Raw genomic sequence first — 26,827 nt, forward strand, 5'->3', positions numbered from 1 at the left:
AAGCTACTAAATGAACAGTCTTTTCGATAAGCACCGATATTACCTAGGGTGCCTTTGTTAAAACTTTCTATGAAAAATATTTTTCGAAAAGCGTCCGCAATAAGAAAATGATGGAATTTATGCGGTTGCAGCAAAATGATATGACGGGAGATTAGTACGAGGCTAAATTAGTATGCTCCGAGACCGGTGGAGGAATTGGTAGCTAAGACTAAGCGGGTCCGGGAAGGACTGTATCCTAGCATTAGGGACCAGGTTGTGCCATTAAATCTTCGGGATTATAACAAACTATATGCTCGAGCTCGGATGATATAAAAGTATATGATGGAGCACGTGACCCCTATTGTAAATCTTGAACAAGTCCTCCCACGAATGGTGGGCCGCGACAAGAGATATTGGGGAAAGCAACCCCTAATTCCAAATAAAAAGAGGAAAGGATCGAACGGTGCTGTAAGCGAGATTTGTCGCTATTGTGGAAGGCAACACGGTAATGCGCCTTATAGAATGCGTACCGAGGCCTGTTTTCGATGTGGACAACAAGGACAATTAATGAGAGATTGTTTACAATAGCAGCAGATGCAGCAACCGCAAGCAAGACAATGGCCGCAACAAGCTGCACCGCAAGGAAACTCGCAATGACCACCAGCTCAAGGATAGATTTACGATGTTACGCAAGAAGATGCAGAGAAGTCTAAGACCGTGGTAACGGATACGGTCTTTATTAATGATTGTGCTGCGCATGCCCTATTTGATACCGATGCTACCCATTCTTTTATATCTAAGAAATTTATGAATTTAGTCGGGGATAGAAGCTAGACCGTTCGAAGTAGTGGTAAAAGTTTCCACGCCACTAAAGAAAGAAATTATGACTACTTTAGTGTGCGAGGAATATACGATTTGTATAGGCGGTCAAGAAGGAAGGATAGACCTAATCGTTTTAGCTATGTATAACTTTGATGTCATAGTTGGGATGGATTGGCTTCAACAACAATGAGCCAAAGTAGATTGCTATCGGAAGATAGTCTACTTTAATCCTCCGTAATGCTCGAGTTGTGAGTTTGTCGAAAATTAATGTGGATGTACAGCACTCATAATTTTAGCAATAGGAGCAATTGAACTCCTTAATGATGGGTGCCAAGGGTATTTAGCGACGGTAAAGGATACATCGAGATAAGAGCCTAAATTGGAGGATATTTGTGTAGTACGAGACTTTCCGAATGTATTTCCAAAGGACTTACCGGGTTTGCCTTCGGAGAGAGAGAGAGATGGAGTTTACTATGGAGTTAACTTCGAGTACGAAACCAATTTCTAAAGCTCCATATAAAATGGCTTCATCGGAATTAAAGGAGTTAAAAGGTACAATTACAAGAATTACTTGATAAAGGCTTCATTCGGCCTAGTACTGCCATGGGGTGCACTGGTACTATTTGTCAAAAAGAATGATGGATTGTTAGGCCTTTACATCGATTACCGGTTTAAGTGACCATTAAAAATAAGTACCCCCTACGAAGAATTGATGATTTGTTTGATCAACTTCAAGGGGCCTCGGTATTTTCTAAGTTTGATTTAAGGTATGGGTACCATCAGTTAAGAATTAGATAGGAGGATATTCCCGAAGACAGCCTTCCGAACTTGTTATGGTCATTATGAATTTACGATGATGCCATTTGGAGGTGTAGTTTGGCCATTGCCTATCGTCATCGACCACCATCTCATTAATAAGTTCTTGCCAACAAGATATGTTAGTGAATTTCTAATCTAAACTCATGCTAGGGTGAAAGCTATGTCGACTTATGTATCTTGCATGAATGAATTTTGGTTTGCATGCTCTTTTCATACGATGGTCAAGGACTAAGTGCTACATGATGACGGGAGTCTCGTGGGAGACACCTTTAGAACCTTAAACCAATGATATGATATGACATGATATGATATGCCTCGTCCATGGACGATTGTGTGCATCTTGACTATGAGATTTGGTATGGGACAAATCGATTCGAACGACGTAAGTACATAATCGAGTCATGTTCGAATTGCCCTACGGGATACCTTGGTATATTCAAAGTGCACGCCAAGATACCTCGTTCGGGAAAAGGATGGGTGGGCTCATGAGAAGCATGGGACGTACATGAGTGATGGAAAGTTGCATGCTTACCTTCAAAAGAACTATATGGCTAAATATATGGTGTGGTTCCAAATGACCCATGTTTACTATTCCTTGCTTGATTTGTGGGTTTGATTTCAGCTAGCCTCCTATTGTGAATTTAGATTTTCACTTACTCAGAAGTTGTTCTCACCCATTTACCTTTCAGATTTGTAGGTATACCGATTAATCCTTCGACTCGTTTTGTTCTAGTCATGTCCATTGAAATTACACATATCGATATTGTAGATGTCGAGGAAGGAACTACATATCATCGCTACCTTACTACCGTATTTGTGGAGGAGAGAGTCGGTTATTGGGTCCCTCACTGATTTGTGGCGTGGTAGCGGCTTAATGGAAGTGAGCTCATAGGACCATTAAGGGAATTTGATGGCCCGCCGGGCTTCAATGAAGGTGGATGGCATAAAAGTACTTGAGGAAGTTTGGAGGGAATGCCACTTTTGGATGAGATAGACATAAAAAAAAAGAAAAGAAAAAAAAAGGCGAGCTTTTGGAGTACACACGCCACTAGAGGAGCTAGACGTGCCCTCACCCATATAATAGTTGGACATGATGTACATAGATGCATATATTAGCAAAGTAATGTAAACGATATAGAAGTTATGTTGCAAAATAGTGTGCTTCTCATCCGATGTTGTGAGTGTAATGGATTAAGTCGAAAGTAAATCATGAATCACTTGTGTGCAATAAACAATTGGTGGGACGATTTGAGGTTGACGCGCTTGGGACGTCACAAGACCTCACCGCCGATGCCTAGGCTTCACCGCCGAGACCTTCTCTGGCCCCATTAGGCATGAGTTCCTTCGTTGGATATCATCGGGGTCGGGTCAGGGGCGTTACAAGTATTTTCCATGAAATACCTTGGGGCTCTTCCATGTTTTTTGGGCATTGAGGTCAATCGATCCATCGATGGACTCTCTCTCTCACAACAAAAATATGCCTTGGATCTTTTGAATCGGACATCGATGGCGCAATGTAAACCGATTGCTAGTCCGATAGCTATCAAGCAGCCACCACTCAAAAATGGTGATAAGTGTAACGGCCTGGGCCCTACGCGGTTCCGTTGCGCCACTCTGCAAGATATTGTCCGCTTTCGACACACAGTCCTCACGGTTTTGTTCCTCCGAACGTCGCCCATACAATGCCAAGAAAACGCGTCTTGCTTGTTTATATGGCAATGGACACGGTTCTCACGGTTTTGGACACACAGTTCTCACGGTTTTAAAGAGGATGTTCCGGTTCGGATATATTGAAGATACGTCTATCGGAACCCACCTAGATGAATTTAATAAACTCATGATGGATTTAAAGATTGTCGGTAAGACACTTCATGATGAATAGCGGGGCATGATGTTGTTGGCTTCCCTACCAGAGTTATGGGAGCACTTTGCTGATTCATCATTGCAGGGGCGTACTACGATTACCTCGGAAGAGGTAAAGTCCGCCTTATTTTCTAAAGAGTGGCAAAGAAAGTTGCGAGATGATAGTCTAGCGCAGGATGTAGCGCGAGGACTAGTGATTCGGGGTAGAGAGCAACAACGAGGGTCCAGTAGCAGTATAGGTAAAAGTAGATCTAAGTCACGCCATAGAAAGTCCAAGGGACGCGTGAAGTGTTTTGAGTGTCACGAGGAAGGGCACATCGGGAGAGATTGTCCTAAGTTGAGAAATAGAGGTGATAAGCAGAAAGCCACAACCAGTGTGGCAAACGTTGCTGAAGAGAGCACTAGTGATGCAGAGGCTGTTTTGTGTGTGACCGTAGGTTCGTTAGGAGATGAATGGGTGCTAGATTCGGGGTGTTCTTATCATATGACGCCTTATAGGAACCGGTTTACTACTTATCAAACTGCAGATGGTGGTAGAGTTACGTTGGGGAATAACACACACTGTAAGGGTGTGGGGATAGGGACAGTTCGAATTCGGATGCACGATGGCGTGGTGCGCACATTAACCGACGTGAGGCATGTACCGGAGCTTAAGAAGAACCTTATTTCTCTAGGGACACTTGATGATATCGGGTGTAAGTACACCGTTGCGGGTGGAGTGCTAAAGATCTCTCGAGGTGCTATGACAGTGATGAAAGGGAAGAAAGTGAGTTCTCTCTATCATCTACTGGGAGAGACCGTGAAAGGAGCCGCTGCAGTCTCATCGGGTGAGTCGGATTCTGATTTAACTCGTTTATGGTATATGCGTCTAGGACACATGAGTGAGGCAGGTATGACGATCTTTGTCGATAGAGGGTTGTTAAAGGGTCGGAAGACAAGTAAGTTAGACTTATGTGAGCATTGCATCTTTGGGAAGCAGCGTAGGATTAAGTTTGCTACGGGTATTCATTCGACCAAGCAACCGGTAGAATATATTCATTCAGATGTCTAGGGCCCATCTCCTATTCCTTCGAAAGGAGGTGACCGTTATATACCGACATTTATCGACAACTATTCCAGGAAGGTATGGGTATACTTTCTGAAGCACAAATCTGATGTGTTTGATAGGTTCAAGAAATTTAAGGCATTGATTGAGAAGCGATCGGATAAACGGATCAAGTGCTTGAGAACCGATAACGGCATGGAGTTCCGTAGTAAAGATTTTATCGAGTTCTGCGAGAGAGAAGGGATTGTGAGACACCGCACAAGACCCGGGACACCACAAATGAATGGCGTGGCAGAACGGAAGAATAGAACTTTACTTGAGCGGGCTCGGAGCATGCTTTCGCATACTAGAATAGGCAAGGAATTTTGGGCCGAAACAGTGAACATGGCACGTTACCCGATTAATCGATCTCCATCATTTGCTATAGAGTGGAAGACTCTAGAGGAAGTATGGTCGGGGAAACCTGTTGATTATTCCGGATTACGAATATTCGGATGTCCTGCGTATGCTCATGCGAGTGATGGTAAGCTTGAGCCGAGGTCGAAGAAGTACATATTTCTGGGTTATGCACATGGGGTGAAAGGCTACCGGTTGTGGTGCACCGATCCCAGATCACCCAGTTTTCTAATCAGCAGAGATGTGATCTTCGATGAGACCGTAATGCTTCGACAAGGAGTTCCGAGACACAACCAGCAGAGCAGACGGATCATGGTGTTAGTAGTAAGGTGGAGCTTCAGGTGGAGACTCCGGAGACCTCAAAGGTAACAGATGTTGAGACTACAGATGAGGCCGCAGTTCCTGAAGGCGGTGATAATGAACAACCAATACAGCCGCAGCATAGTATAGCCACGTACAGACAAAGAAGACAAATTAAACCACCGGTATGTTATAGTTATATAGATATTGCATATGCTTTGACCGTAGGTGACGAGGTGGAGACGGATGAGCCTTCGTCTTATTCTCAGGCGATGGCTAGTTCTGAGACGCCGCAGTGGCTAGGAGCTATGAGTGAAGAGATGGAATCACTCCATCGAAATCGGACATGGGAGTTAGTTAAAGAACCCAAGAGCTAGAAGATTCTCGGAAGTAAATGGGTCTACAAATAGAAAGAGGGCATTCCCGGTGTCAAGGCAGCAAGGTATAAAGCGAAACTTGTTGCAAAGGGGTATACCCAGTGGGAGGGCATTGATTACAATGAGGTGTTTTCTCATATGGTAAGACATACTTCTATTCGTGTTTTACTTGCCTTAGTTGCTGCACGGGATCTCGAGTTGGAGCGACTTGATGTGAAAACAATGTTTCTTCACGGTAAGTTGGAGGAGCAGATTTACATGAGGCAGCCGGAGGGATTTGCTATTCCGGGTAAGGAAGACCATGTTTGCTTGTTAAAGAAATCATTATATGGACTGAAACAATCTCTTAGGCAATAGTATAAGCGTTTTGATGCTTTCATGGCTAGTCAAAACTATTCAAAGAGTCAGATGGATAACTGTGTTTATTTTAGGAGATTAGAGGACAGGTCTTTGATATATTTGCTGTTATATGTTGATGATATGTTGATAGCAGCGAAAAATATGTCCGATATTGATGTCTTGAAAAGGCGGTTGAGTGCTGAGTTTGAGATGAAAGATTTAGGTGCTGCAAAGAAAATTTTGGATATGGAGATTTTACGTAACAGGAATGCAGGATTATTACTTCTATCTCAAAAGAAATAAATTGAGAAAATTGTCGCACGTTTTAATATGCAATCAGTGAAGTCTATGAGTACTCTATTAGCAAAGCATTTTAAACTTTCGGTTAAGTTATCGCCGCGGACCGAGGAGGAGGAGGAGCATATGTCTCGCGTTCCTTATTCTAGTGCCGTGGGTAGTATTATATATGCTATGGTATGCACTAGGCCCGATATTTCACAAGCTGTCGGTGTAGTTAGTCGTCATATAAAGCGTCCGGGTAAAACTCATTGGAAAGGCGTGAAATGGATCCTCGGATATTTGAAGGGGACAATAGACGTTGGTATAATATACTAGAGGGACAGTGATGGCAGTGAGACTACTGGTTTTGTGGATTATGATCATGTAGGTGACTTGGATGAGTGCGGGTCTTTAGCCGGGTACGTATTTACGCTTGCAGGTGGTGCGCTTAGTTGGAAGGCGTCCTTATAGGACCACGTGGCTTTGTCATCGACCGAGGCGGAGTGCATGGCACTAACCTTTGTAGCGAAAGCGGCGATATGGCTGCAAGGTTTGCTCATGGACTTTTGGGTTAGAACAGAAAAGTGTTGATATACACTGTGATAACCAAGGTGCGATTTATCTGGCATATAATCCAGTTTATCATGAGCGGAAGAAGCATATCAATATCAAGTACCACTTCATCCGAGATGTCTTAGCGAAGGGTAAAGTTATTGTGAAAAAGATAGCGATATCGGAGAACCCCGCGGACATGATGACTAAGCCTGTTCCTTTGGCGAAGCTCAAGCTTTGCTTGAGTACTATTGGCGTTTGCAGAGAGTGAGCGCTCGTGGAGGCGTTGGGAGAGCAACATGAATGATGAGCATTATTGACTTGGCTTTTAAACATCGAGCCAAGGTGGAGAATTGTTAATTTATGTCTCGAGTTTAAATTAACAATTCTCTCGAGTTTAAATTGTTTGCGGATATAAATCAGTTTGTTACGAAGATAGGAAATCTTGATATATTGAAGATTTGGCCAAGTTGAGTTGACTTTTTAGATTTCTCTTTTACTGTGTGAGGGGGGCTTGTTCAGCCGAGTGAAAGAAAAAAAAGGGAAAGAGGCCACACACTTTATTTTATATAATTATCTTGTGGGGCCCATTAGAGAAAAAGACAAACAAAAGGTGGAGTTGGTTTTCTTTTTCTTTCCTTGAATCCTTACAGAATCTGTAACGAAGAAGTTCTTTTTCTGCGAAAAAGAGTCACGCCGCACGAGAAAAAGAAGAAAAGGAACAGCCGCACAGAGAGCTCTCGGGGTTAATCGGCAACTTTGATCGGCCGCACGTAGAGCTTCACACACAATCAGATTTTGTGTTCGTGAGTTTTTTTTCGTACATCTAATTAAGTTGTTTATTTATGAACATTTAGGGTTTGGATATAATTTAGGTGCGGGAAACACGAGCGTATTGAGTGATTGTAATTCCAATTCTCCGATTATAGTGGATTGTTCTTGCTAGCTCTCCCGTGAATGTAGGTACCGATATTCGGACCGAACCACGTAATCTCCGATGTCATTTATTGTTCATCGTTATTGCTCTGGGCTTTTCGCATTGATTTATTTGCAAGATCCGAGTTAGTTTCCACGCATTATATTTCAACAATAAGCCCTATGCTGATCCATCCCATTTTCGAAGCATTGTCGGCACTATTCAATATCTTACTCTCACCCGTCCGAATCTCTCACTTGAGGTCAACATGGTATGCCAACATATGCATGTTCCAACTATTGCTCACTATCATATGGTAAAACGTATCTTGCAATATATACGCGGTACTTTACACCTCGGACTTCGCATTTTATCTCGTTGTTCTCTCCATTTATTTGGATTTTCCGATGTAGACTAGGCTGGGTGCAAATTCACCCGACGTTCTACCACCGGTTATTGTACTTTTCTCGGCTCGGACCGTATTTCATCTCACAACTAATCTAGTCTTTCATGCTCAGACAAAGTATATTGAGACCGATTACCATTTTGCTCGGGAAAAGGTTGCTCTTGGTTCTGTTGAAACTCGGTATGTTCCCTCTTCCTTGCGGATTCCTCATATTTTCACCAAACCATTGACTCAAGAGAGGTTTTTCAGTTTACGAACCAAACTCGGTCTCCGGTCCTCCCTATTACCCGGTTTGAAGGGGAGTATTGAAGTAATAAATCAAAAGGCAAAAAATCATAATGGTCACAATGTAGAATTTTTTACAAATCATGAAGATAGAACATCAAGCGGACTATCCGTGAGTTGAACATTTGGGGATCTTTTTTTAATTTGCTATTTATTTATCATGTAGATCAAGTTGTTATCTTTTTCTAATTTGTTATTGTGTAAAATCATATCATTATCTTTTATTTCCACCATAGTTATAGGTGACAATACTCCTATTTATACTGTATAGTGTATCAATGAAAAATATGCTTCAGCAACTCAATTTCTTGTTTTCTTCAGGAAGAACATCGGCACACTAAATCTTTAAAACCCAACTTAATCTATATAAATTGAGCCGAACCCAATTTGGTCTCAGTAGCTTTGATCCATTTTCAACCCATTAATCGGTAGAGGTGGCAAATTCGATTGAGGATCCAGTTTTTAACTCATATTTAGCCCGGCGAATTGAATATGAAGAGCTAGAATTTCAAAAGCAGGTTGGTCGCAAAGCAAAAGTAGATTGCCACTTAAATATAAGCCTTGCTTGGTGTGAAATAGAACAATTTCCAGCCCTTTACTAGCTGGAGGTGACCAAATGGGTGTAGCCATTGCAAGCTAGCGGTGGCCGAATGCATTTATGACGAGGACAACTCATATTCATTTGGCTAGGTGAAATATCGGCTCCCCAAAATGTTCGTAGCAAGCTGAAATTGATTTATCAGCGGACCTAGAATGTTCCAATTTCAACCCATTACTAGCCAAAGGTGGCAAAGCCGGTCAAGATCCACTCTTTAATTCGTATTTTGTGAGTCGGTTTGAATATGCGATGGTCAAAATTTTAAAAGCACGCTCAAATCGATTTATGAAAGAAGAGAGGCGAAGAAATTGTTGGTCTCGGTGGGTTCCGAGACCCGAAATGTTAGACCCATCCTTAGTACCTCGTCGAGATACGACAGTTCATCCACCGGAGAGGACACTGCACCCACAAAAGTTGTCACCAATTGAGGGGGGAAAATAGCTAGGCACCCGATCAGGCTACGAATCTTCAATCCATACAGAGACAGATGAAGTTTATGTACAATCTAATGAATAAACTGCGCAGATACTGGGAGAAAATCATGTGCACGGACGGATATGCTGGGCATCCTTCGAAAAACAATACAGACATCTGTATCTATCTATAAGACATGTGATTGAAAAAATGAGTAAGGCTTCATCAGTCAACAAATCACCCGAGTCTACGAATGCTATCATACAGAAAATTTTAGTACATGGAATTAACTTCATCGAGCCCATGAAACGGAATCAATCTCATCCCGTGCTGCCTTGTATAGTTCAAGTCTCTTGGCACATTGTTGCCTCCTCTCCATTAATGCCGGGTCTTCATCCAACATTAGCCCCAACTGTTTACCCTGTGGAAGGAATGAAAACCATAACCATTAAAAAGCAGCCGAATGCTTGAAGAAATATGTGTACGCTAAAGGCTTTCCCTCTCCCGAGTACGGAGAACTTTGACTAGAAAAGATATTACATTCAGCCTAGACAAGTATTTCCAAATTGACCGTCATTGCACTTCATGTTACACCAGCCCATCACTTGTAAGAAGTGAATGGGATGATGACAGCCCCTTCCCTACGACAGCAAGGTAGCACATCACCCTAAAGAGTGAGACCCATGAAAAACTAGCACACTTTCATTAGTCCACCTAGGTTGACATGCTTTTAACAATGGTGCAGATGCTCCAGCTCCTGAAGAAATTGCGTATCTACTTTTTTCACCCTCTGCCTTCTGGATTTTGGGAAGGGGACACTGTTAGACCGCACCATTTTGACTCAGTCCAAGTAATTAAAATTCATCAGTCCTCTCTGCCCTCTGGATAACTCCTCATTCTATGTCCTGTTCTCAGTGTGTGCGCGTGTGGGGAGAGAGAGAGAGACAGAGACAGAGACAGAGACAGAGACAGAGACAGAGACAGAGACAGAGTGAGAGAGAACGAACCTCTTTCTTTCCTATTTGTACGTAGAAGTGATTTAGCAAAGACTGCTTGGCCTCTCTCACTTGACAATACACTACAGCCTTGGGAATTGTGTTCTTAAGGGTCTCAGACACCATGCCAACATAGGAAGACACATTGGAAGCTATCCTCCTGAAGTGCCCTTCTGTGTATCGGTCCACCGTCGAGGTAGCAGGATTTCCACCTTTCTCCAATTCCTGAGGAAGTCTACGAAAGAATTCCACTGTCAAGTATGAAGACTCCATATCCACTAAGCGTACCACTGTCTTCTTGCTCTCCTCCCGGAACCTTTCTAAAGCTTCACCAGCTGCAGCAGCAATTTCAGCTTGCAGAGTTGGGAAGCGCCTAAGCTCCTGTTTCATCGGTGACCACAATTCAACTTAATGCAAAGTGTGGGATGTGAATATAACTAGGGCCACCACTTCAAATCTCCAAATTACCTTTGTTTCACCTATTGACTTCCTCACGAGTTCTTTTAAGACAAAATGCACCTGTGATGTAACACATAAATTTTCGAAGTCCGAAGAATTAGAGACATCATTAGATTCTACACACAAAAAAACCACTTACAGCATCCACCGAGGCTTCAGCAGGGCCTCTAAAGTAGTTCAGAGACCCCTCAATTAACCGCCGGTAACCCTGCTCTGGAGCAATCAGATGAGGTTGGTAACCATCAGCCTCTGAGACAACCTTCTTAACATTATGAACAGAGAGATGCCGATCAAATGGAAGCTTTCTCAAAGCAGCAGGAAGCTGGTTATCAAAAACTCCATAAACACGATCACCTCCTGGTCGCCTGAAAAGGACAGCAAACAACCGACTTAGGAAATACACAGTAGAGAGACGGAATGAATATAAGCTACATATAACTGAAATATATCAAGGAACATTTTATTGATCAGCATTTAGAAGCTTTCTCTCATAGAAGAAATAAGTAATTTCAAGTTTTTGTCACCAAAACAATTTCAGCTAACAGGTAAAAAGTTAAGAATACACCCGTGTTCCATGTTACTACAAAAGATCACAGTTGAAGGTGATGGGAACATGTATTACGTAAAGCTGACCAGATCAAGAATGTTGAGGACCCATAATTTTTCTTTCAAACTATCACCCCCTGACCATACTCCAATTGTATATTATCCACAAAACAGTTGCCTACAAATTGATGGACAGGGTACAACCAACAAACCAATAATAATTTGGATGGAGAAAAGTTCGGACAGTAATACAAGTTTTTTTTTTCCATAGAAATTACACAAACAATCATAAAGTATAACAAAAAAGCAGAAAAAGTTATCCAACCACCAAATGCCATCAATCTGGAAGGGGCAAGAGATAAAAGTGAAGGTATTTATTTACCCTCCATCCAGATGCTCTTTAAAGATCCTATCAAATGCACGACAAAGCTCCAAGATAGTGTATAATTGAGCCTACAGAAACAGAGTTCAGTTAACCACAGCAAAAGGAGCACCAATTCCATCAATAATTGCACATTTACACAATACTCACCCCGGCATCAACTGCAATGGGCCTGCCAAGATGATCCATTTCTGATTCAAGTTCATCAATGCTCTTATTAATCAAGGATGTAATACTTGGAATGCGTGCCCTAATTACAGACTCCAGGTGCTGAACCAAGATCACTTTGTTAGAAATAAATCCTTCCAAAGTAATAGAACTCTCATGATGATGTAAATATTTGTCAAACCTTTGACAAGAGCTTTGCCAGATACTCTGAACCCATTTTACTGGCCAAGTGTCCATAATCAGGACTCGTTGCAAAATATTCACGCTCCTTGCGCCTTGCAATAATCATATCCACATTTTTATTGATATCAGCTTGTGATCGATTCACAATACCAACCCAAGGAAGCTGCAGCCGGTAAGATCTTCCTTCGAGAACCTGAGTGTGAAAAATGCACATAGGAAAAAGTGAGGGTGGTGATCTTTATCCCCAAAAAAGGTTAAATGTAGCAAAAGAAATAGCATACAGAATATCTCAAAAGACAGGCACAATCACGCATACAGATACCCAGGGGCAGAGATAAGCATGTGCATGCACACGGAGAGAGAGAGAGAGAGAGAGAGAGAGAGAGAGAGAGAGAGAGAGAGAGAGCGTACATCCAGAGCATTAGTTCCTTTGTCCATCAAATCCAGCTTAGTCAACACTCCAAATGTCCTTTCACCTGATGAAGACATCCTTGTGAATTATGACTAATGACATCCACATCTGAAAAAAGAAGTTTAGTAATTGTCATCAGACAAGCAGACCAACCTGTAGGATCCACCTCTCTGGCAAGTTTGATCGCATCTGAAGTTGCGATATCCTGATTTGCTGGAGATATAGCTAGTATGACACAATTAGGCTACAAAAAACGCAAGTCTAATTAGTGCAGAAGCACAGAATTACGATCATCTCAGTCTCAGCTATTTTCGATGCCCAAAAACATGCCTTTAATATGAAAATAGTCAACAACCATCCAAAGATTTCAACAAAATGAACTACAACTACCTACTAATCATCACTCTGACCAAGCTGTTTCACAAAAACTTGTAAATACATAACCAGTAATAACATAACCTTAAGCAAAGAAGCCTGCAACTCTTAGATTCTAACTCCTGAACAAGATATAAGGCAAACCAAAACTGCTTCACCAAAATTATCACATCCTTTTGCGGGTTCATTCAACATTAGCTATAAGCCTGACAACATGCAAGCACTGGAAAGAAAAACAGAGACGGCTGATATTTTCCTTCAACTTGATCAGAAGTTATGCCTCATGAAACAGCCATATACATTGCATAGAACAATATAATATGGCCTGGCCATTTGAAGACTTCAAAGTAAACAAGTGTATCTAGAAAATGGGCAACATCTCATTACCTTTTCAACATATGCTCGAACCATGTTTTCAATGTCTTCAACAATAGTTTCAGGCTGTCCCTCTGAAGAGGAAAAATCTCTCAGTACAAGGAAAACATATTGGGTAAAAGTGTAATGCTAAGTTAAACTAAACAAGAAACATACCCACAGCAACCTTCGTTAAACCAGGCAAATCAACCAGGGTTAAGTTGACAACTGCAGAAAAGACAAACAAAAAGTTCAAGAGGAGCAGATAAAATAAAGTGCAATTATGGAATGAGATGCCAAAGCTAAGAAATCAGATTTACCAATACATGTCTAAGGTTAAAAATAAATGTGAATCAGTCAGTTTTACGTACAAAAATGGAAAAACCTAAAACCTACATTTTGACAGATCAATTATATGCAAATCAGTCTTATAGAAAAGCCAAAACCTGCATTTTGGGACAACGAAAACATTCAATCCTAACAAAGACATGTACATCGGCAGTCAACATAGCGTTTTGTATTACATAGTTAGATAGCAAGAAATAAATTATAGGAGGAAGAAACAACAAAAGAAATGAATCAACAGAATAAAATTCTGTAAATCATTTCAAGGCAACAAAACGTAAAGCTAAAGAAACCACAAAAAAAAAAAAAAACCCATGTTTTCTCTTACAACAACTAATAGGACCTGTCATACCCAAAAATAAAAACTAATAGGACCTAGCGCTGCGAAATTCTACGAGTGCAGAATAATGAACAAAAACATCAAAGTATCTATTGGGACTAGCAAGAACACATGCTCAAACATACCGTTTGGAGAGTATATACTAAGATGAATTGGAACAGGAGATATCTGCTTTGTCCTCCCAGTTACTCTGTCAGTTTCATCCTGAATTTCTTTCCGGACAAGCGCTGAAATTACAAGGGCAATTATGGTGTCAGGATAAGAAATAGAGCAACAGGGAGCACAGTCATGATTTTATCAATGGATGGGCAAAAACTGGAAGTTGACACTGAGAATAGTAATGTGCACAGAAAAAAAGGGCCGTCCTAATGAGTTTATTCTAAATAGAGCACAAGAAATATAGAATAGTCTGAACAATGTCACCTAAAACATTTTAAAATTTCAAGCAGACGCAAGACAAGTTACAAATCAATCCATGCAGATAACTATTAGAAAACAGAAGTGGCATAGCTCAGCTACATTCACTTAAGTTCCACATAAGAAAGCAATCAGTTCTGGAAAGTAAAGACCAATTTTAAGGGGGGTCACTGTCCCATGCTATTGTCCAAAAGGTGCCACACATGAAATAATCAGAAATAATCCTGAGCTACATTAAACAGATTGGAGGACTGTCAATGGAACCAGCAGCCATCAGTTTCAATAATTGCCGGAGAGCACCAAAACCTGCAACAGATTAGAAACTAGAGACGCGGACTCCTCCGGTCTTCTCTCATTTTGGCTTAGTGTCACTTCTACGTGACGTCAGAAACAGATTGTAGCTCCAACGGTAAGACAAGCTATGAGATGACTTCGTGGAGGCAGAAAAGAGGAAGAAGGGACAACTAAGATAAAGCAGTGCATCATAGACATGCTCTGAGAGGTTATAAGCCGGAACTCAAAAGTTATGTCAAGTCATTATTAGTCACTTTATTAGTGAGAGAAACTTCGTGCTCAATGATTTGATAGTTATTCCTGACATGTTGCACATTGGGGACACTTTATCCATTAATGCAGTGCAACTTTGCTGAACAGAAGGCAAAATTTCATTCAGTACCTCGGGAACAAAAGCGCAACAAGTAAGTACATTAATCAAATTGAATCAGAAGGAAAACAGTTATACCGAAATCAGAAAATTTCCTTTTGGGCAGGTGAAGGAACTCTGCATAATCTTGTGATCCTTGTTCTGTCATATGAAGCTGTAACACCAAAGGCCGCCTTGTCACAATACCTGCCATTATCAAAAGAAAACCTCAGCAAACAATCCAACAAGACACTCTGCTTAGTTGTATCAAATGTTTGAATCGATGAGCCAAATGTTCCGAGCACGAACCAGATCCTCGAGGTAGAAAGTCTCTGCCCACGATGCTCTCAAGCACTGAAGATTTCCCTGAACTCTGCACTCAGAACGTAATTGAACAACCGGTCAGACAATCCCCCTGAGTCCAACCTTCACGACTTAACTCATCCACTAAGAGAGACATTCCGCCTCGGCATTAACCCTTAGCATCTAAGCTTACAGATCCATCGTGTTTTACTAATTTACACTTGGGAACCCTGCCAATTTCCCGCTTTCTTGATCACTTTCTCTCTCCTCCCTTAAAAGAAGGGTTTCCGTTTCGTTTCACAAGAGGCTCGCGAGATTAACCACCGTCTTGTCTCTTATAAGACAAAAAGCAACCAAGAAAAAGACATTCCTCCCAAATATCGCCCGCCAGAAACTCGATAATCAATTTCCCCATGCCGCCTTGGAGACAAGAGTGAAGGAAATCTAGAGAGAGAGAGAGAGAGAGAGAGAGAGACCTGTCCACCAACGACGGCAACAGTGGGAAGCGCTTCCCAGAGAGAAGAGAAAGCGTTGTCCCCGCCTCCGTAGTCTCCGAGAGCCGTGCAAGCTCTCTGGATCCGATTCACCAACCCGATCAAGCTCTCCATCGTCGCCATCGTTCGCACCTTCAACCGAGCTTAACCCGAACTACTACTGCCACTACTTCAGAAACCAAACTCTAAGCTCGCGGAGGCCAGAGAGAGAGAGGGACAGAGAGAGACAGAGAGACCGAGCGCGTCGATCGGTGTCCGAAGAGCTTGGACTTGAGAAGAACGCGAAGACAGAGCGAGAGAGAGAGAGAGAGGAGAGAGAGAGAGAGAGACGGCGTTCGCGTGGGAGAATTTTTCTCGGGCTGGGGTTGGCTGTTCTTTTGGGGAAACGTCACGGCCGGTGCCGGGTGATATAATGCGCCAGATGCGCATCGGTTGGAGGAGCGATCGAGTGCGGTCGTCCGCACGGGGAGAGGAATTCTCATCCGCGTTTTGAAACTTTTTGAATTTTTGAATTCCGTGATCGGTCGTGTGGGGTCCACGGTTTCCATAACCAGAACCAGCTGCTTCTTTTAATTATTTTTTTTTTTTTTTTTTTGCGTATTTACGCGCTGACGTGCGACTATTTGCCTCTAACGGATCTCTGCTGCAAAATTAGTAAATGAAAAAATTTGCATAAAACCAAAAAAAAAAAAAAAATTTGAGATTAAAATTCTGGAGCTGAAGCCGTCAAAGTTGGGCGGCGGTCGTCGTTTCCAGGTCCTTCCGACCGAAGGAAACCTAGGAGAATAAATATATATAGCTTAATTACAATTTAGTTTGGACACTTTCTAGAATTATGCTAATTCTTTTTCCTTGCCAATCTTGTCCCTAAACACAGCGTCTTGTTGTCCCGTGCCTGCACTAGTCAGATCTTTATTCGTACATTTTCGAGACGACTTATCACGATTATAATCAAACTCTTGATCGGCAAACGTATAGCGGACCTATTTGGCCCGACCTTGAATTTTTCCTTAATTTAGATAAAATGGCTTACGTGTTTTGGATTTCTTGGAATTCGAGCAACACGTAGAGTCGCATGCATTTTTTTTTTTCATGATTTTCCAAAAATTCGAATAATAACATGACATTTACTTGTCAAAAAAAATATTTTTCGCTCTTTTTAAGCCCAAGCAAACATGCTCGGAATTTATCTTGGAGGTTGTTTGTGCTTGAATGTTGTAACGTTTTTAAGTTCTCTTTATAATGTCGATGGCAACTCCAATTGCATGTTAAGTTCGCAAGAATGGTAATTTTATTCCAAAGCAATTCATGATGAAACGGTTATTTCCTCATTTGGTTTAAAATACTAAATTACTCATATAGTTTATGTCCCACCTGCGTCCCAGAAAATTAAGGCGCGTATGATAACTATTCTATTTCTGGAATCAATTTTTGGCTAGAAAAAAAATTATTTCTAGTTTTTGGATGAGTTTTTTAGAACAAAATGCTTTTGATAATAACATAAAATTTATGTTCCGGGAATATAAATTCATTTGATAACGATTGAAAATTTCTACTTTTCCGAAATATTATTAATACAAAATCTTCTACAAAAAATTTTTACTTGATTTTTAATTTTTTAAAATTTTGTTAAAAAAATAATTTTCATTATTAGAAAATATCATTTACTATTTAAAAATAAAAAATATTATTTTTTTTACTTTGATGGTAGTGGTGCTTGTGGCGGCATGCACTGGTTGCGACGGCCAGCAGAGGGTGCTAGTGGGCAACAAAGGTTAGCGGTGGGTGCCGGTGAGCGGTGGTCGAGGCTTGGGGGCAATGGGTGATGGGCGGCAATGGGTGGCGATGACTAGCGGTGCGGCGATGGGCGAGGATAGCCGACGGTAAGCAATGTGTGACATCTCAAAAATTTAACGTTTGTAAGATAAATAAATTTGATGGATTTTAACCATAAATTTCGGTTTGATTGATAATATTGGATTTTCGAGGATGAAGGAAAATCAAGTTGGGATAATTGAGTCATTGAATCGAAGCTCCGAGACAATTCGTACCTAAGCCTAATCCTAGCCGAACCTTAGAAGTGAATTTACCATTTTGCCCTTAAAGATAAATTTATTATTTTGCCATTTTGCCTAGAAATGACTATTCTACTCCTTTGCAAAATTACCATATTACCCTTGATGCTAAATTACCAAAGTACCCTCAATCATTTGTGTCAAATGACTAACTTACCCTTGTTTGTGAAATGACTAAAATACCCTTATTGCTTTATGAAGAAAAGCCAAGAAACCATCATGAGAGAAGACTTTTGTTGCATGGTCTTGATGGAGGGTTTCTTATCTTGAGCTAGGCTTGCTCAAAGAAGCCAAAAATGAGATAATATACCTCTCTCTCTTGCAATTTTCGGCCAAAACCTCCCCATCGTGAGCTCCCTCTCTTTCTCGGGTTTTCGCACGCGCCTAAGAAGAACTCACTCGTTTGAGCTCGTATGGAGGGTGAATTGAGCTCCGTATTCTCCTAGATGCAACCGTAAGATCGAGGGCTACTCGGATCTAGGGGTCATTCTCAAAGAAACCTTGGAATTTTTGTGGGTTTGAGCAGAATAGAGGCTGGTTGGTGGAGACCCGATTTGTTCGGCGTCGATTCAAGCTCTTCCGTTCGTCATTCATTGTTGCGCTACCGTGGGTTGTCATCTCCAAGCCATGCAACACCACTAAGCCTAAGCTTCCGACCGTCGTGCCGAGCCAAGAGGCCAAGAGTCGCCAAGGATCGTCGTTGTCACGCTCGAGTCGTCGCCGCCGATTGTTCGTCGTCATCGATTGTTATTTGTGAGTTAATATCTAATCTCTAATTAGGTCGTTAATTACGTTTAGGGATAGATTAGTTTATGTTAATTGTAGGTTAGTTTAGTTAATGATGGTTGGATTAAGTTAATCGACCACGGTTGGGTTAGTTAACCCTAGTTAGTCAAAGTAACCATAGTTACTTTTAGTTAACTGTAGTTACTTTATATTAACCATAGTTACTTTTGTTAACCATGGTTGGGTTAGTTTACCTTGATCGATAAACTATCGAGGTTTGGACGATAAGCTATCGTTATTTTATGATAAACTATCGAGGTTTGGGCAATAAGCTATCGACGTTTGGGCAATAAGTCTATCGAAGTTTAAACGATAAGCTATCGGGATTTGAGTGATAAGCTATCAAGGTTTGACGATAATCTATCGATTTATTACTTTCACTAATAGTATTGTGTAGATTTAATACTTATTTCTTATTGTTCTATGCTTAAATTGTGATGTCGATATTGGGAATAGCCATATAAATTGGCTTATGTACTAAATTGATTGGCAACTTTCAAGGATGGTGATTGAATTGTGTGTAGGTGATCACGTGCAATTTATTTACCGCAAGTTTGATCACATGCAATTTATTTATTGCATATTTGGCATGAAAGTTGTTATTAGTGTTCCGGTTGTAAGCCTTGATTTGTAAGTGGTTGAATGTCAGGTTGAGTAATCTGTATAATATATGAGTTAAGGCGGGATACGCCGACATGTGATTGATGGTTAACTATTGAGTTGTGCCTAATCATGTGGTAACTATAGGGTTGTGAGAGTCACACGCTATTAATCTATTATCGACATTGACATGTATGCTTAGGCCGCTCTAAGCGAATCAATGCCTCTACTCAAACTTAGGCGTTGACTCACGGAGATTTTATATCCCACCCATTGTTATTAACCATTTTTTCAATTCCTTAACTATGGAAAGCTGGAAATGGACGTGGATCCCTTTTTGAGTTAGCATGGAGTAGTGCTAACCCTAATCTAAACCTAGTTTTTTTTTTATGGTTGTAGGAAGTGGCCTTGAGGTAGGGCTTGTATATATGTATTTCTCGAGGTTAACGAGATAAATAAATAAAAGTGTTATTTTGATGATGTTGATTGATTTGACTACCTACTGTGCTATTCTTACCGTCGTTTAAATGTTGTTTGGGGAAGTAGCACGTTCCACATGCGTTTAATTAAAAGATAAAATTTTAAATGTGTCGGTGACATGTCCTAAGACGTCACAATTTAACAACTAAGAAGGGATGTTGACGTGCCTAATGGGTGCGGGGCGTAACACGGTGGGTGGCAGCGGGAGGTGGTGTGTCAGCCAAATTTTTTGTCAAATTCAAATTACGGGTAGTTTAGTAACGAAAGTGACATTGGGGGATATCATTTGATGAGCAATAGAATTTTAGAGCTTAATATTTTGGGCATGAAAAAATTGGACGGCTCGTGTTTTATTTGGTGGAACATTAGAGTACAAAATTTGCTTATAGTAAAGTTGGTTTGCAATTTGAATTGCGAAGCCCTTAGACCACCTTTAGACCCTCCCCTAAACCGTCATTGCCCTTCATCCTCTATATAAAGCCTCCTCTTCATTCGTGGAACCCCCTCCCTTCTCTTCCTTCATTTTCCGCCCAAACCCATACATGCGGCTCCTCCGCCTATCCTAACGCTCAACACCATCATTCCTCCCTCGACCTCTACTACGACCTCAACCCTCTATTGTCCCCGACTAGCTCACCCCTCGTCGGCCTCTCATGTAACAACCTGTTTCCCCAATCATCCTCCTCCAGTATTGCCTATAGTAGCTCGAGCTTAACCCCAACTCTGAAGTCAACTTGTCAAAAATTAGAGCCAATTCCTTCACCACATAGCCAATCGTGGCTTCAACTTCACTAATTGTTCGTTTACCCGAAAATGGTTAACAACTAAGGAATGAGATAAACTCAGCAAGATGAATTCTAAACCACCGACTAATTTCCCCTAATGATAAGTCATGCATCGGTAATTCAAGGAGGCATTGAGTTATAGCGCTACTCGTACCTTGCGTCGACTCGATAAAACATATTCCAAGTAGGAATCGATATCAAAATGCTATGCCACAACTCATGATCATGAGTGCATATATGAGATGCATATCGGTCGGCACTATTATGCCTTGACAGTGATAGCCATGCAATTGCAATGCGTCTCGCATCGCTTCTGAGACCGACCCAATCACACAGCAAGGCCACCCAGCCACACAACTGGGTCTTCCCATAAACTCCATGGGGTAGTGTCATACGAGCACGAAGTTCATTTCCACGAACCTTACTCGGTTCTTGTTCATGATATGCAAGACTATACCCATGAATGATGCCAATGCATGTGTTATAATATGTCAAACCATGACCCACAACAACCATACTTTCAGCAAAAGGCAATGCAATATATATATACCTACGCCAATGGGTATAGACTCGACCTACTATCACTATGAGGGAAAGCTAAAAGCTAAAGTGCATAGGCTATAGGCCAGATTGTAGTTAAACATCCAATTCTTAGATAAAAAATCTAACCAACCTTAATTCTGCCCACTCCTCCCTACTGAGCTTCACTCAAGCACTAGAACCAAAACACCTCTTTGGCCGGATCCATGCCTTCCTACAATCTCTCTATTGGACATTCCCTCTCAGTACAATTAAACTTCGAAGCATCCAACCCCCACTCACCCTTTCCTTGTCCTGTAACCGCGGCCCTTCAATTCCACACATACAGATTCTCATCCCTCAATTTAAATCCCACAGCAAAGATCGAGCACAATTCTCCTCAACCCCACGGCTGACATTACCTCTAATTCCACTCCATAAATATATCTGCATCCAATACAAATCCATGTCGCTTGCCAATATCTCGAGATGGTGGAGTCAGACTTAGCGAACAAGGGACGCATGCACTAACGCAAGTCGGCACCCCTAAATTCGTGAGGACCCAAGGCGATGTTCAACTCCCGGTCTGTCCCATGCCTCCAGTTAGTGTCAAGTGAATAAAAATGGTGACTCTCCATACCGGACAGAGGAACCCGAGCCGCACCACCCTCAGGCGCCTCGGTCCCCTCGCGGACGACGCACAGTATCGCAACACCCATCGTCCCTATTCGTCATGCACCAAATCATCTTACCACTCTTCTCTCCGTTACACACTAACAACAGCCAAATCTGACAACTCTCAGCCGCCCCGCTCACCGGCAAGATCCATATTAAAGGAGCTAGTAAATGGGTTAGAAATCACTTGCCTCGATTTCATACGAAGAACAACTCAAGGAACAGGACCCATTGCCGTGCCGAGCTTCACCTTCCTCCTTGATGCCACGAGCGAGAAACACCATCGGGTAGAGAGTGAAAGAGAGCTGGGCGATGATGAGAACTGAGCTGAGGAAAAAGCAGCTCGAGGAACCATTGTCGTGCTGAGGCGTCGTCGACCACAGCTCGGGAAAATAGAGGGTGTCGTTCGGTGGGTGTTACCGCCCAAAGAAAATGAAGGGGAGAAGGGACCGAGAAGAAGAAGAGATGATGAGAGCAGTCCGTTGAATTTAGGGGAGGTTGTAGGGGGAGAGGTGGCAAACAAGAAAGAAGAGGAGGAGGGCGAGTAGCAGCATGGGTGAACACGTGGAGAAGCAGGTGAAGGTTATTTAAAATGCCTTCAATGTGAACCAATTTCGTGTTGGGAACAATTTTTAATAACTAAGTCTATACATAAAAAAAAATAATTGGATATCGTCGGTCTTAAATATCGCGTCCAACTTCATCATAAATTTCAATATGAGCTTCACTATTCTAAACTCTTAACCCCCAAATCTGCATTTGTCGCTAATCCGAGCTCAGAATTTCTCCGTGCCCAAACTCATAAATCCCCAGATTCATTTGAACCTTAAAGTTTCTGGGCCCAGTAATTATCATTTTATTTAAATAAATCGGCCGTCGAAAATGCCGGGTCTTACAACTCTCCCCTTCTTAAGAAGTTTTGACTCCGAAACTTGGCCTTTTACTCCTCCTTTGAATAGATGGGGGTACTTATTCCTCTTATCGCCATTCCTGACATCTCACAATTTCGGAGTCCAATCGCTGTAGTGTCTTAATTCCTTGTATAACTTCTGGCTCGACCCTCATGGCAGTTAGAATCATCTCACAAGCATTCATCTTCAATTTAAACTCAGAGTGTAAGGTTTCCTTCAAGAAATTTCATTCTCGAGCCACCATATTTGCTACTATGCCGACCTTCAACTGAGAGCATCCACCACCTCATTTGCCGTCCCTGCGTGGCATAGGATCTCACAGTGGTACTCTTTTAATAATTCTATCCATATTAGTATCCTCACCAGAAAGCCCACTTCACATCGCTCTCCTGGAACTCGACCTCATGTGCGAAAATAATTTCCTTTTTCTCCTCAACCTCTTGAGGGGAGTTTGAGTTCGCTACTGTGTGCTTTGCATAGGAAATCGCATGTTGTTAACCAAGTATTTTCATTTCATGTCCATCATATTCATGCTTAATCCTAAAGGGCTTGACCTCAAAACCCACAATTCTTCCTAAGTCGGTCTCTTCATCTCTGTGACACTTGACAGTAAGTGCACTTCTCCTCTTTGCTCCCAGAATAATGGCCTTTAAGCCCAACATGAAAACCAAGTTGATATACAGGAGTAGACTCCTGATCTGATCTCCATAAGGGAACGACAACAAGAAGGTTGTCAAGATTCATATTGACCTGATATTCATCAGCAATCTTTTCTTTCAAATCATTTGTTTCCTTTGCACTAGGGGTTATCTGGCCGAGATTTTTGCACAACTTAAGATCCCGCATCTTAAACTCATAAGGAGAATTCTCAATACGGTCCCCACGTAGTACTTCGCTAAGATTCTCTGCACTATCTAATATCTTTATGTTAAAGTACTCAGCATAAGAACTAAATTTTAAGGGGCTACAATCCGCATTTCCCTCAAAAGAACTGTCTGTGGACATATCAGAGGCAACATAAAAAAATCGAGTAGATCCTTCCAGTGTGAATAGCCACGACCACTACTTGTTTAAGTCTACAAGCACCGAAGGAACCAATGGCAAAGTGTTGTGTTTTGTTTTTTTCCTCATCTATCTAGGGGAGAGTCCCTGTGTTACCTTTACTATCTTTAGTACTAAAAAAATATTCTTTCTTCATAAATTCAACTGCGTCGAAGCAGGAAGTTAACGCTGTCCAATTGATTGTCCAAGAATCACCACTTGATGTTATCGATGTCTCTAGGGGAAGAAGTACATGTAATCTGGGTTCCAAGACAAGCTTGCTTTCTTGTTGAAAAGAAATTCCCTTTTTGCTCTCCAGATGATTTGGAGCCAACAAATAATCTCCCAAATAAACCGTTGAAGAAAAAATTCTTGAAAGCGCTTTGCTTTCATTATCTGTTCACTATCCAATTGTACCTGTCCACATGAAGATTCCGAGCCTTAACTGTCTTTTTAAGCAAAATCCACTTCCGTATTGGCCACATTATCGTCAAGTTTACACTCAGTCAGACGAATAAATGGACTGTAAAATTCGCCAGCGATAGCACTGGAGAAATCGAATTTATAGGCCTAAAAAATTGCCCCATCGGTTTTTTTTTTTTTACCCCATGTCCCTGTTAAGGCACAGATGCTGCTTCTTCCACGTAACTCCTTTCTTTTTTGTTGTACTGATGTGAATCGTTGCGGAAGTTGATCGTTCTATGAAGATCTAGGAGTTGCGAATTTGCTAACCTCAACCCCCAATCGAACCTGTGATTGGTAATCTCGATATGAACGCGACCTGTTGACGAACCCGTGTCAACCAATCAACGCTATAACGCCACGAACAAGAGAATTCGCGATCTTGCTCGATAAGTTGAATTCGATCGCCACAAGGAAACCTTGATAAGATCTAGTCTTCAAGAGAACTCAAAGAAGAAAACCTCTCTGTATAATATTCTGAATCAAAGTTGCGTTAATAGAAACCTATAAGCTCCCTTATATAGGATGCTAACCCTAATAAGGCAAAATTACAAAAATATCCTTAATTAATGAAAATTCGCCTAAAAATAGAAAAATGCCTAAAAGTCCATCTAAATGATTCCGAAACGCTAAAAAACGTCGTCAATCACTACTAAAGTAGTGAGTATTGATCAGTGGCTCGTTTCCAAGTGTCTCGAAGTCATTGTAACCAAAAAGTGATATTGTTGCGTCAAGGAGCTTCATAATCTTTAAGTCTCGAATTCATATTGTCTCTATTCCAAAGATCTTGAATCATGACGCCGACAGCTTGCTTGAATTCCTTTGCTCTGGCTCGAGTGATGGGGCCTAGTGGATAGGATAATGGGTCCCTAGCACCTCCTCCTCGATAGGGCTCGATGTCCACATCATGTACCTACACCCGCAACTGCACTTGCACTTGCGGATGATTCTCTAGCTTTAGAAGTAGCAACCTTTTCTGAGGTCTCCTTGATGCAGGGAAGAAGACGATCGTCTGTAGCACCCAATTGAATGACCCCAACTCCTCAGATCATCAAAGATGAGAACTTATCTAGTCTCTATCCAATGTTCCATCATTCACTTTTCGATTCTGACATCATTAAACCATCAAACGATCATCACATACAATCCTTGATCGGCTACAATTCATACTATTTCCTTTCTTGGTTGTCGTCGACATAAAAGTCAATATCATATAATTAAACTGACCTGTCGTCAAAAGTTAATCACTAAACCTCAATTCACATTCTCAAGTTCATACTTAAACATGATAACCTTCATTTGCTTCCTCTCGAACCTATGAATAATGATGCGACGTTCACATTTAGGGCCTTCAACTTCTTTGTAAGTACCAATTGGGCATTCCTCACAGAATGTACCAGAAAGGCTTGCAGGACAATTTTTTTTTTCCTCGTAATTGTACCTTGCTCTCCATCAGAACCACCATTGGCACCAGCGCCTCCCCTAACGTTAATGATGCGACGTTCACATTTAGGGCCTTCAACTTCTTTGTAAGTACCATCAGAACCACCATTTTTTTTTCCTCGTAATAATGATGCGACGTTCACATTTAGGGCCTTCAACTTCTTTGTAAGTACCAATTGGGCATTCCTCACAGAATGTACCAGAAAGGCTTGCAGGACAATTTTTTTTTTCCTCGTAATTGTACCTTGCTCTCCATCAGAACCACCATTGGCACCAGCGCCTCCCCTAACGTTAATGAAGCCTTTTATGGTTGCAACTGGAACACAACCCATACCAATACCAATCTTGGACTAGTGAAAATGTACTCTACTATTATAGGAAAAAGTGCCAAACTTGGTGAAAGCTACTTCAGACCCAGTTGAGCGAAAGTAATGCACCCAACAAGGAAGTTGATCTCATTGGATGTTTACCTAATTCAAGAAATATAATGCAGTACAAGGGTCTTCGGCACATCAGCCTTCAAGCCACTTAAGCAGCAGACCAACTCTCCCAACCGGTCTACCATCTAAGAGGGACCTCACCCCATCATTTAAATGCTTGAAATGGACCTGTGCCACTATCTCCTCTTGATCCAGTGACCTCATTCTGCATCCCATGACATTTATACCTCCTCCAACTGTCTGTCCATGTCTGGTTAAGGCCTTATATTCCACTTTCCAGTTCGCATGGAAGATCTGCATTGCCATAAGCTGTATCGCCACTGCACACCATCCTGTTAAAATATCCAGTGTCACCTTTTCCTCCATGCCCAGCACAACTACTAGTGCCACTAGAAAAGTTCCCCTTTCTAATGGATTTGGATCCCCTGCCATAGAGGGTTAATGGCAGGGGTGACATAAAATAAAATCCAGCCGTTCGTTTGAATCCGAAGGCTGAGATTCAGCCACGTCATCCGAAGAGGGGGAGCTCAAATTTGAGCGCGCGAAACCAGCACTTCTAAATAAAAAATTAAAAAATCTAATTTCCTCTCTCCTCAAATCTTACATATCGACGCCGGCATCCTCTCTCGTTCCCTTTTACCTCTCTCAAACTTCCTCCATCGTCCTCCTCCTCCTTTTGCTCCGGTGACGCTTCTCTTCGACGCCGGCGTCCGCGGAACTCTCAAATTTGCTCCATCGTCCTCCTCCGTTTGCGCCGGTGGCGCTCCTCTTCGACGCCATCATCCGCGGAACCGCCGTCGACTT

General features: G+C 41.7%; 1 protein-coding gene across 1 annotated transcript; it reads right to left on the bottom strand.

Annotated features, from left to right (window-relative positions):
- Window positions 1-9,414: 9,414 nt before the first annotated feature.
- On the bottom strand, window positions 9,415-16,131 carry LOC115730649 (phragmoplastin DRP1E). The gene is made up of 15 exons (XM_030661263.2): window positions 15,789-16,131; window positions 15,319-15,382; window positions 15,109-15,216; window positions 14,075-14,176; window positions 13,442-13,492; window positions 13,298-13,359; window positions 12,689-12,779; window positions 12,535-12,599; window positions 12,122-12,316; window positions 11,923-12,042; window positions 11,773-11,843; window positions 10,984-11,209; window positions 10,854-10,904; window positions 10,398-10,766; window positions 9,415-9,811 (listed from the first exon to the last, which is right to left on the bottom strand). The coding sequence occupies exons 1-15, from the start codon at window positions 15,927-15,929 to the stop codon at window positions 9,683-9,685; spliced, it is 1,845 nt and encodes a 614-aa protein (XP_030517123.1). The 5' UTR covers window positions 15,930-16,131; the 3' UTR covers window positions 9,415-9,682.
- Between the last annotated feature and the right edge of the window lie 10,696 nt (window positions 16,132-26,827).

The sequence above is a fragment of the Rhodamnia argentea genome, chromosome 9 (assembly GCF_020921035.1).
Source record: "Rhodamnia argentea isolate NSW1041297 chromosome 9, ASM2092103v1, whole genome shotgun sequence".
Classification (NCBI taxonomy): Eukaryota; Viridiplantae; Streptophyta; class Magnoliopsida; order Myrtales; family Myrtaceae; genus Rhodamnia; species Rhodamnia argentea.